This window comes from Thunnus albacares, chromosome 2 (assembly GCF_914725855.1).
Source record: "Thunnus albacares chromosome 2, fThuAlb1.1, whole genome shotgun sequence".
Taxonomy (NCBI): Eukaryota; Metazoa; Chordata; class Actinopteri; order Scombriformes; family Scombridae; genus Thunnus; species Thunnus albacares.
Genome location: NC_058107.1, coordinates 16,270,640 through 16,283,190, shown reverse-complemented (window position 1 = coordinate 16,283,190; position 12,551 = coordinate 16,270,640). Strand labels below are relative to the sequence as shown.

At 39.9% G+C, this 12,551-nt stretch overlaps 1 protein-coding gene across 9 annotated transcripts in view; it reads right to left on the bottom strand.

Annotated features, from left to right (window-relative positions):
• Positions 1-12,551, bottom strand: part of trpm3 (transient receptor potential cation channel, subfamily M, member 3) — a 150,918-nt gene that overhangs the window by 136,547 nt on the left and 1,820 nt on the right. For 5 of the 9 annotated variants that reach the window (XM_044368870.1, XM_044368874.1, XM_044368883.1 and 2 more), the window contains exons 2-4: positions 8,529-8,634; positions 4,960-5,022; positions 167-296 (exon numbers count right to left, since the gene is read on the bottom strand). Coding sequence is in view for 2 of the 9 variants with exons in the window: in XM_044368853.1 (XP_044224788.1) it covers positions 4,960-5,016 (57 nt within the window). In the remaining 7 variants the exon portion in view is untranslated. The remainder of the gene's footprint in view (positions 1-166; positions 297-4,959; positions 5,023-8,528; positions 8,635-12,551) is intronic. The other 4 variants (XM_044368832.1, XM_044368853.1, XM_044368839.1 and 1 more) reach the window with 3 other exon arrangements.

The following is a 12,551-nucleotide window of genomic DNA, read 5'->3' as shown; positions in this document are numbered from 1 at the left end:
AAAAGCAAGACAGAAATTCCCTGAAGGATGAGAGGAATATGAGTGAACAAGTGACAGTGAGAGAGTAGGACGAAGGAGTGAGTCAGTGGGAGTAAAAACACACAATCACAAGTTTTTGTCAAACACAAAATGACATCACAGGGACATTAAAGTCAGCCCTACACACCTTTTTACCACAGCAGACGTTTTGACTTGTCATAGCAGTGAAAAGCACAGGTGGAACTGATATCATTAACGATGGCTCTGTGCCGTTCAGGGGTCCCAGGAACTATAGCAGGGTCAGGAACTGGAAAAAACTACATGGGATTCAGCCATCATTAATCTTATTGACTGCAGAGGAGCAATGCCCTGCTGGAGAGCCCTGGCATGATCAGATGATCAACCAGAAACAATTAGTCCATGAATCGGTTAGCTGATCGACGGAATTGAAGCAAAAATACCAACCGTTCTCTGGTTACAGCTTCACCTATATAATATATAATATATTCTGCTTTTATGTGTTTAAAGTAATTGTACACTGAATATCTTTGGGGTTTGAGCTGTTGGTTGGACAAAGCAGGAAGACATTTGAAGACTTCAACTCAGGCTGTAGGAAATTAAGATGGTATTTTTCACCATTCCCTGACATTTTATGAGTGAAACAATTGCTGAATTGAGAGAACAATCAGTAGATTAATCAATAAAGTCTGCATGTAATTATACACTATCTGTAGGACATGTGCTCTCTATAATAATTACATATTATTATTGTAATTTGTCTATCCTCTGCACAAGGTTTTCATTATGGTTATTTGCTGCACTTGAATACAAATGCATCTCTTCATTTTCATCTAAATAAGATAAAAACAGATGAAAAGATGAAGCAATATGGCTCAACTTACTTAGACTTTAAAGAGCAATGTGCAAAGGCTTCTCTAGTTATAAATACTTTGAGTGTTTTAAACTGTTTTTGACCGATTTAAAGTTTTGACAGTTTGAAACTCAAGACTGCTTCTATACACAAAGCAGCTGCAATGACTGATGTTATTTTTCAGCCTGGACCCTATTTTCCCATCATTTTAGGTCTAAATGACTAATGCGGACAAAATTTTTTGGAGTGGGTCCAGTATTGAGCGAGTGATTCAGCTGGCAGCCACGAAACAGGCTGCAAAGTAATCCTTTGGGGGCAATTATGCCAGTCAAAGTACTTGTTTTTGCCACTGACAGGCTCAGATAAGTGTCTGACAGCGAAAGTAAACACAGGAACTAGTTGCCTGTAGCAGCATTATGGCTAACTGCATAACTCCAGGGCATTTTGCACGTCAGTTTTTTTTTTTTTTTTTACGTGTGAGGCCGTGGATAGCTCAACGTTTGTTCATGCTAGAGAAGTAGTAACTTAGTAGATGAAATACGATTCATGTATTTCCAAATTTCGAGGATAAAATGACCGGATCCACACCATGGGCTACCACTGGATGATAAGAGACTTACATACTGTAATTTCTCACACAGTTACGTGTTGTAATCACATATTTCTTACTGTGTGGAGCTGAACGTTTGATCCGGCCAGCCTTGCTCTTTTCATCCAGTGGAGGTGAAATAGTCTCCAGGACGACAATGTTGATAAACGCTGTAAATCCATGTGTAGTAGTTACACAGCTGGGATTACTCTCATCCGTGGACACTTCTAGATTTTCCGAGTCTGGCAGCAACAGATCTGACTCTGCAGAAAAGGTTTTCACTCTTCAGTAAACAAAAGCAGTTTCTCTTAAGTAACTGTTACTGTACGTTGACTTACTGAAAGTCCTGTTGCCTTTCTGCCCCCATTCTTGGTTTTTCCTCTTTCAGTTGTTTATCTCCTTTCTGTGTACTTAAGCTCAAATAAATACCAGTGAAATGACTCACGATCATCTTCATAATAGTCCACAGGATAATACGTCATTGAACTTAGTTTTTTTAGTTTCCTTACTAGTTTCTTACACTCTACTCGTGATGAAAGTCAGCCTTACATTGCTGTCCGTTTCACGACTGCCAGCTGGAGTGCTCTTGCTCAATACTGGACTGATTCCAAAAATTTTTGTCCCCATTAGTCACTTTGACACAGAATGATGGGATAATAGGGTCCAGGTTGAAAAATACCAGAATTTCCCTTTAATTAATGTGCAGCTTGATGCAAATTGATATTACCTGAACTTGTTAATAAGCAACATTATATTTTATTGTTTATTGTGCAATGTAGGTTAACACCTGAGAGGAATTTGGAGGAACTTTGGCAGAATTAGTTAATAGAAATCTTTTTCTGGGCAGCTCACAGTAGGCCTAACATAACAGGTCAATTTTAGCCTTTAACAAAACATCACAGCTAGCTAGCTATGAGACAAAATGATATTATGATAACTATGGTGAATACACAGTGTCTAAGTACTTTAGTGACATTATCTTTGCTAATGTGCGGACCAAAGGGACCAAAAGAGACCAGTCAACATTTTCAGCTCTGTCTCCTCCTGGGGGATCTCAGCTGTAGGAGATTATAGCTTGATATTTGCCTTTGATATTACCACTGGGAGTCACACTTTCCCCAATTCTAGACATATTTGCCAAAATATTCTGACCAAATCTGAACCTCAAGCCACAACCAAGCTGCATAAATCCACAATAGGTAATATTGTGTTGTAAATAGTGTTATATTCATTTTTAGCTCTGTTTTGTTCTCCACCAACTCAGAAAATTAGTGTACAGTGAAATTAGCATAACATTTGCAAAAAAAAATCATTAGAGGTGTGAGACTAATTTACTAAGCAGCACTAATGCTGCTTTTGTAACTACAGCAGATCCCTTTGACATTATATTTAGTCATTAATGTAAAAATGGTGATTAATGTAAAAACACTGATTAAAGTAGGTGTGATGACAACAACAATGATGTTATGTAATTTTAAAAATATGCCAAAGACATGCCACACTCAAATTTTTATGACAACTTAACATCTCTTAATATGTGGAAAAATGGGGGTACAGGCCAAAACAGATGAAGAAATCCTGTGATAGAGAGAAAAGCCATAAACTCTGAAATAAAAGGGAAGTAAAAGTTGTCAATTTCACCCAAAGAGCTCCGAGAAAATCTGACACGTGTTGAAGGTTTGGACATGTCGGTCTGTACTTGCTGACATCTGCCTCCCTCATGCCCCCGAGTTACCACCCCCCCACCCACCCCCCTCTCTTTCACATCAAAGACCCACCTACACAGGGTTACGTGGTTGCCATGGTTACTAACCCAAAAAATTAGATGTTGCATCATCAGTGTTTCATTATAATCCTCCCATGTATCACCGCGTGCACCCATGTAAAATTTCACACCATTACATCCACACAAAACACACGTTCCCCCACGCACACACACACACACACACACAATGACCTGCAAAAATAGTCATGTTTCTGTCTGTCTGTGTCTCACTTACACACGTTCATACAGATGTACGCATGCAACCATGTTACATGACTTCATCACTTACTGATCTCGAGTTGCCAGACATTTTTCCTGCAGATGCTGGATGACCACAGTGACCGCAAATATGTCGCTCGCAATATGAAAATAGTTTAACAAAAAAACAACAAAAAATATAAAGCAATACTGAGCCAAAAAAACTTTCCCAGAGGACATCTTGTTCAGTTTCAACTAATTAAAGTGTGAAATATAAATGGTAAAAAAAAATACATGCATTTAAAAAAGGCCTACAAAGTTGCTTGCCTGATCAAAACTATACCCATTAATTTCAGGTCACTTCATTAAACAAGTAACTTTTTTCTCTGGAGGGGCTTTCTAATTGTCTGTCTGATTAGCTGGATATTTATTCTGGGGTTGTGAAGAGTGTCAAGCTCAGACTAACAAGTTACAGCAGAAGAAGAGAGAAAAGAGTAAAGCATGCCCCTGCAAATGGAGCTGCCATTATCTGAGGGAATAACAAAATACTTGAGAAAAATTGCTCAGTCTGCTTCTAATCTCCAAAACAAATACTAATTGTCAGACCTTCTAAACAAGATGATACTCTCTGATCTTGAAGTTTGCTGATGATCAAAGTCTATCTGTTTTCCCCACAAAAAATAAGAATGCTTGAATATGAAGTGGCTTATAGTCAATATCTGAACCATGGTGGCAGAGCTGCTGATGTAATAACTATCACCACTACACAACCACGTTGAACCACAGCAAAATCTGAGGTTTTATTATTTCGACTGTATTTAAATACAAAAATTAAGCTTGTGGAACAAATTATTCATCTGCTGCTAAACGCGGCTATATTCAACTTTCATACATCCAGAGCGAAGGCTCTTTTCTTAATCTGAGCGTTGGAAATTTGTGCCTTCTAAAACCTTCTGTGGAGTATTTGTCACCCACTTTAATGTCATGTCTTTGACAGTCTGAAAGTACACGTTTACTGAAAATGAATATCAGAATTAAAAATCTTTCCACTGCAAAATGTAGACAAAAAAACAAGAAAGAAAAAAAACAGTCAGCCACTCTGGCTTTAAAATAAAATTATAAAAAATATTGAATGTTTCCTTATAGTGTTTTTGAGGGAAAATTAAGGAAACTTACACTTTTGCTTACTGTTCAAGATTAGCCTTGTCTGAAGTGGTGGACATGGAGTACAATGTTGTAAACTTGTTTTTTACCCCTGAAATGTCAGTAATTAATTACAGGATTACAGCATCCGTCTTATGTCAATTAGCAAAAGCATCTGTTCAGGCAGTTTTGCAGATGACTTATTAAAATAATTTCTGATTCTAATCAGCTTATGTTGCGCATAGGAATGAAGACGTGTATATATAAATATATGCAGTCAATACATGCACTATGAATAACTGATAAATATATATATACATAAAATTACATAAATGAATCATTATTAAAGTAACATTCATGTTTTTGTACATTATCTGTCTGTCATGTTGAAGAAACAGGAAGTGTGTCTTCTACCTTTATCTCTGTGCACAGCGGGGTCAGTACTCTTCTGTTGTGAGATTTCCTCGTCATCTTCCTCTGGAGGACAGAATCAGGAACAGACGCAGAGAAGACAGTAAGAAAACATCAACATAAAGATATCAACACAATCCAAAATCTCATCATTACTTCATGATGTCGTCTTCAAATCTGTGAAATATGAAATCAAATACAATTTTATTCCATAATTTACTAACATCTGTGATATTTGCAACATAATGATAATTTTAAAACATTTAAATAATGTTTGCGTGAATACTGTTAACACTGTTTGTTACCAGCATAATGTCTTTTCAAACTGCAGTCGATTAGTTTTGTCATATACTTTCTTTTGCAAAGGATCTGTCGATGCTACAGCCTTCATACTGGAAGCATGATGCAATTTGTTGAAAACGTGCACCCAAAAATGGGTTGCATAAGTCTTTTCATGGTAGTTTATTTGCTTTAAACTGACACATTCCTTCCATTGCTCCATCCTTTTATTGCTTTTTCAATCTACACCTTCTGTTTTCTCACTGCTAGCTGAATACAGTTGTTTTATATTCACTGCATGAATTAACTTAACTGATTGGTTTTGTAAAAGGAGTCATGAAAATTACATGTGATATGAAGTCAAGGTTGTTGCATACAATGTTTTCAAGGATAAAGTCTAATTTGTTAGTTTTTAGTTGCCAGGAGGGTTTAGATATTTCTCATCCTCATACAAACTGCATTAAAAAGAAAAAAAATTGTAAAAGTTGATTAGGATTAGCTCTCAAGAGGTTTTTGTTCAGGTGTTATGAAAGTGTTTCCGACCTCAGCTAATTGAAAGTGCTTCACAGAATTAATGTTTCCAACTAGTGAAGTAAACAAATACACAGACGCGAGCTGCAGAATGTGGTTTTAATATCAAACAAGCCTCATCTCAACAGAGGCGAGAGTATTATAAACAAAATTTGTTTAAAAACGTTTAAAAAAAGTTTTAGAAATCTCGCCACAGTCAAGACCAAATGTTGTGGTGCCAAGCGACCAAAAATTTATGAAAAAAAGAAGAAGGCTCTGTACATGCAGGTCTTGGGTATACAAAGCTTCATTCAGTCTTAATTTGATTTAATAGATCAGTTTTTATCCGAATCTGATTTCACAGTTATATTTATCCACTTCTGTGGTGCTGATGATCAGATTACTGCGGCCATAAGTCCCTTTTTTCCATCCTTAGACAGACCATACTATACTATACAGTATATAATGACAGCACAGTGGGGAATATTTTGATTTATGACAGCAAATATCGATATATTTGAGAGAGAATAGAGGGATAATAACACACAAATGATCAAATAAATGAATATTTTAGTTTTTTAAAAACTTTCCATTTCTAGATGAAAAATACTACTTTTGGTTTCAGTCTCTGCTCAGTCAATAAACCCTTAAATAGGATTCGTCCATGAGCTCCACATTAATACCAAATAATCAAAGGTTTTAATGCAGGGTGTGACAGACACTTCTTTCACAAGATTTGACCATCACTTTTCACCACCAGCTCTTCATTTTCTCAACACTTCCCCCTTTCCACATCCCTCCATTTTTTCACAGTTTGTTATATTTATTCATCTTTGAGTGCCAGAGTGTGGCGTGTAACCACTTCACTTGAATCAATGTAAATTTGTGTAATGAATTCAGGATCGCCTTGTCCTTGAACATGAAATGGTCTGTGATAAGTGGCTCGCCCGAGTCTTTCCTCCGACTTTGCATTTATCTTTTCATAATCAGACATAACCTCTTTTTTTTTTTTTCTTCACTTGCGCAAAAGGAAAAGACACACAGCTCTACCCATCCCTCTGAAACCAAACCAGCTGGATCATGTGTCAAAAATGAGGGATTATGATTCATTTTATTGCAATTTAAAGAATTTGGGATTTGTGTACCTGAGTCTGGCAATAGAGTTTCTTCCAAAAAAAGCTGTTGTGTTTACCCCACTGATGATTAGTGCCTGTCTCCTCTCATATCCTAACACTAATTACTGCTTCCTCTCTCTGTGCGACAGAAAGGTTGGGGATGCATTTTTAAGCAGGCTGATGCCATCAATAATTCACGCTCAGTAACCACACACAATATGGGTGTTTCTTTATGCCACAATTTGTGAATTTTCTCTTATATATGTCTGCTTTGTGCATCAGGTACATATTTACAGACAATATTTTGGTGGAGTATTAATAATGCAAACAGAAAAGGGATCTTCCATCCACAAAATCAACACTGCAGCTGTGCGAGTTATCATTTCCCTCAGCAGACCCTCCTGCAACAGAGGTACAACCAGAGAAATCGACAGTGTAAAAAAAAAGAAGATAGATACATGATAAGATTGGAGCTATATTTTGTTTTTTGTTGTTGTTTTCTCCTCAGCTGGCAGTGATTCAGCTGGGAAAGACTCAACAAGCTGTCAAGCTGTAATAGCAGATTAGTCAAAAGCAAACGCAGCCTCCTGTGGAGAAGTGTCACCAAAAGTGTCCACACTGCTGCCGAAACTCCTACACATCTCACGGGCTATTTGACAACAGTCTGAATGACAGCCAGCAAACTGATGATATCCTCAATATGCTCACGAAATTATGCAGTTGTAATGTGTGTGTGTGTTCGAATGATTCACTGGCTCGCTGGTCAAGCCATACAAACACTAACGAGGGACAGCTCATCTGTGCCTGAACGACAGCCACGGACCGGCTCGGAGACAAGTCGCTAATCACTGAATCATAGAGAAGAGACTAAAGCATGTGCAAACTCATACGCACAAGCAAAAAAAACTGTTTCCATCTCCAGTGAAGGACAACTGCAGGTTATGACCAGATCTTTTGTCACTTTTGCATCATAGAAATAAAACTCAAGAGAAAAGAAAGACTTGACATTTACAACTGATGCTATGTGGCTAGCAGTGGTGTTTGCTGTAGTTGTGGGAATGAGGCTTTAAAGGTGTAAGGAAGGAAGGAGCTCTCAAAGTCCCCCCCCCCCCCCCCCCCCCCCCCCCCCCCCCAATCCCACAAAAACCTAATATCAATATTTAAGGAAAGACATAAGTGAAAAGAGAATCACGTTGGTTAATGGATAGAGAATCCCTCAAAGGCTTTTTTCTGGAGAAATGTGCTAAATCCATGTTTTATCAGACTAACAGGGAGCAGGCTATGGAGGATGATTTATACATAGAGAGCATATGGCTGCTTCAGTGTCCAACAGTTAACAGATGGAGGGGCAAAGCGAGAAAGAGAGGGAATAGGGAGACGACAATCATTTATTTAGCACCCCAGTAGCCGACAACTTCTCAGTGTTGATCTGTTACTAGCATCATGCAGTTTAAATCATCTGCTACTAAAAGTTCAACACAGAAACAAGTATCAACAATAGTGAACCCAACATTTTTCCTCTTTTTTGTGATTTCAGAACTTTCTGTCCAGGTGTTAACTCTTTTTTCAATGTCTTTTTTTTTTAAATAAATACATTTAGCCCTTAAAACAACTTCTTAAGCTTCATTTCCAAGTGAGCATTCAGATTCAAAATGGCCGATGTCTTACCACTCTGAAAGTCTCTAAGGCTCCTTTGGGAATCGTTTTCCTCTCCACCTTCCTCCACTTGAGTCTTGAACTTCTGAATCCTCTTCTGAGAGAAGCTCCTTCTTTCCTTTTTAAGAAAAAAGAAAGTCTAAACAGAAATGTGTAACGCTGGGTAATTTTACAACCAGATGAGGAAAGAGGAAACAAACCAGGTGATAGGAAGAAGAGAGAAACGATGGCTGAGAGAAGATGGCTGGCTCCAGGAGTCAGAAGCCACAGGTGGGCAAGACGTCCCTCTGCTAGTGGAGGCGTGTTGGAGGACAGGGCATGACGCAACCTCTGTACGTGTGCATGCGTGTGTGTGTGTGTGTGTGTGTGTGTGTGTGTGTGACACTGTCAGTCTCTATTAAAACACATCTGTAGGTCCATGAGACACGCTGGGCTGAAGACTAGGATCCAGATATTCCACGATCATCTCCTTACAGCCTCAACACCACAACCAGATCAACCTTCCTCCAGTTGTTATCATCTCAAGTATTATAATGACGTGAAGCTCTCAGCTGCTCTCTGATTGGTGTTTGCTAATTTGTTTAAATGCTTGTTATGACAAGCCTGAGCCTGAAAAGTTAGAAGGAAGAAGAAGATCATCTGGCAGCCATGGAGATTAAATAAATGTCCGAGGTGATGAAGATGATGTCTTTTTTTTTCTTCAGTCTCCTCTGCTCTTTCTCATTGGCTGACCCGTCTTCACCCCGTTTCCTGTGGCACGTCGGCGAGGCCTTGTGCTTCAGAGGAGGTGAGAGGAAGAGGATGAGAAGAGGGGTGTGAGGAAAGACCTGTTCTTGCAGATCTGACTGCTGTCTGGGCCTGACGAGCATCTGGCAGGTGGAACGTCATCAACACAAAAACCACCTGAGTCACAGTTACTCTGAGGGGCTTGCGGGGTGGGAGGCTCAGTGTGTGCGTCGCCCCCCCAGTGACCTGGACCCTTTGAGCATCTCCCTGGGGCAGGTTGCTAGGTGAGGGAGTTATGATGCCCACCCCGAATCCCTCCCCCCATCCTCACAAGCACACATAATCACACACACACACACACACACAAAGAACACAGTTTGAAAGGAGGAGGGTTAATGATAGCAAATAAAGAAAAGTAAACAGCGGGTGGCTAACGAGTGCTAATTTAGTACGTCGCTCTGCCATGAATTAATGAAGAGATCACTCGGATGCCACAGCAACAGAGGGGAGGAGTGGTCTTTTGGGACAACAGTGAGGGGCCCCTGTCAAGCCGCTGATCATTTTAGTACCCTGAGATGCCTCTCTGTTGTCTAGAAACAAGAGCATGACATATCGTCTCACTTTGCTCACTGAAATCCCTCCGTAACAGTTCCACCCCTTTTATTTTGCTCTCTGACTTCTTTCCATCCTTCGTCTCATTTTCAAATCTCAGTCTTCCTTTCTTCCCTGCTCCTTCGCTACTCTTTGTTTCTCCATCCATCTCCTCTCCCGTTCACCACTTTGTCCCCTCTCCCGTCACGGCCTGTCTGCTCCGATGCAGCGTTGAGATTATAAAATGGCTCATCCAATTGCGGACTGTCACATTAGGTACAAACTGATACTGATCAGGGCCTCGCTCATTTCCGCACTGCTCCGTCATATACACCTGCCGCATCCACACACACACACATGCACAAATAAGCCTCCTTGAGCTTTAGGTTTTCTGAGATAAATTTTAAAGATGCTCTAATCAGAGAGGAAAGAGACAGATCTAAGAAGACGGTGCGGGAGCAAGAGAGAGCAATTAAGGGAGGCGTAGCATCTTAGACAATAGATCCACACAACAGCTTAGCAATTAGTAATCAATTAACTGGCTCTGAGTGGGTGGTTCTATTCAACAAACTCATTATTACAAATACTGCATGTAGGCCACAAATGAGAAGAGACAATAATAATTGTGGAAAAGGGGCTGGATGACAAGGGTGAAGAGGAGGAGGAGGAGGAGGAGGAGGAGGAACAGTGTGGATGGTACAGTGAGGAAACAGAGAAGACATTAAAAAGCTTGCTCACCATTATGACCTTAAGTTGTAAAACTTAAGTTTGCGTCATTTATGGCTGAGGGGGAGGATGAGGATTTTAACTTTAATGGAAAACTATAAAACTTCAATAAAGGATAGAAAGTGATTTTGTGATTTATTTTACCTGCGCAGTTAACAACTGATTCATTAGTTCAGGAAGAAACAGCAATGAAGAGTAGAACTACATTTATATGTGACAAAAACCCACACATTCAGCTAAAGTCTTTCTATATCAGGGTGTTTTAATAAATATTGTTGTGGGTTATGAGATTGAACAACAAGGAGAACATAGACAATCAATCGACACTGTGTGAGAGCAGAAAATACATGATCTTCCTCTTAGTTTCACCTATGGACGCACAAAATCTATATCTAATCAGCAAGTGTGGTGATGTTTTTGGGTCTTTCTGATGTCACTGCTCTCCCTCCACAACACGGACGCTTCATACAGGACACACAGAGCCGATCAATTGCGCCACAAATTAAGGTAGCCGGTTATCAGATTGAGTGTGTTTCAGGGAGATAACTGTATGTCTTTAGGCTGTCTTCAGGCTAACAGGCTAAATACTGAGAGGGGCGTCTCAGAGGATTTACTCTGTGATCCCTCTGTGTTTGAGCCTGGGCTCTTGGCGGTTGACCAGGATCAGATGTATCAGTGACAGACTGGAGCAGCGTCTCTCAGCAGAGCAGCCAGCCCTGATGTTTGGTCAGTCACAGCAGACACAAATCTGGTGCAGCTTCTCCAGGGAACGGTGCTTATTTTGGTTTGGTAACCACACAGCAAGAATTGGGTTAGTTTAGGGATTGAGGCTTGCAGTGCGGGCTTAAATGTTATCATTATTTTCACAGTCATCATCATTGCCAAACACTAATGGCCTTTCTCATATTTCTATAAACATTTAGGTTGCAAGCCTTTTTGTTTTTTGTTGCAAAAGTGTTCACTTAGTCCTCGGAAATGACACAGCTCTGTTGAATCTATTGAAAGCAACACATTTGAGCCTTAACAGCCTCCGCGAGGCCTCTTTACAGCCAAACAAAATGATCATTACATTTAACCAAACTACAGGACCTTCTAATGTTTTTTACACACACACACAGCGATTTCATTTCACTGCTCTCTGAATCACCCACTGACTCATGTAACACAGAGAACAAATCCGTCGAGACTCACTAAAAGTTTGGCTTTAACAATCTCATGCTGGGTTTTCGCATTTAGACATCTCGCAGCCCTTTCAAGTCCTTAACCACGACACGAAGCCACATATTAATAGAGAGAATGATTAAAATACGGTATAAGCACTTTTGACAATAAATAACTGCATCATAATCCGTTTTTTATTGCATTTCTTTGGGCCTGATTAGCCAGTATCGTGCTGCGTGGAAAGTACACGGCATATTTTCTAGTAACAGCTCTGACTGGGACAAGGCTATTACCGTCACACCCATACTTCATCTACAGGTAGATAAGGTTAATTCACTGTCTAATGGGCTGGGGAACTGATGAACCATTTGATGTTAAAGGGTAATTGACTATGTCTGAGTAGTGTTGTGTGTGAGGAGGATCAAGAGACTTTGTGTGTGTGTGTGTGGTGCAGAGAGTATCAACATACTGTCGAAAAAGATTACGGACATCATTAAAATATTCTCTCTGTGACCTTAAAGCGATCCCACCCACTTCTGCACTGACTCATCAGTACATACTGAAGCAGTTTGTGGTCAGTTACAACACTGCATGATAGAGAAAGTCAAAAACTGTGTGTGGCTTCTTCCAACAGTGTTAAAAATGCTGCTACACCTTCTGGAGTCATGACAGCATATGAAACTCATCCTTCCGCTTCACCTTTCCTCCGTGACGACACTGGGCTGAGAGGAAACGGAAGACCGGACATGTAATCAAAAGCTCCCACTGACCCCAACCGGCGCGTCTTTGTGTGTGCCACTCTGCTGCGGTTACTGTGACATTAAGCAGACA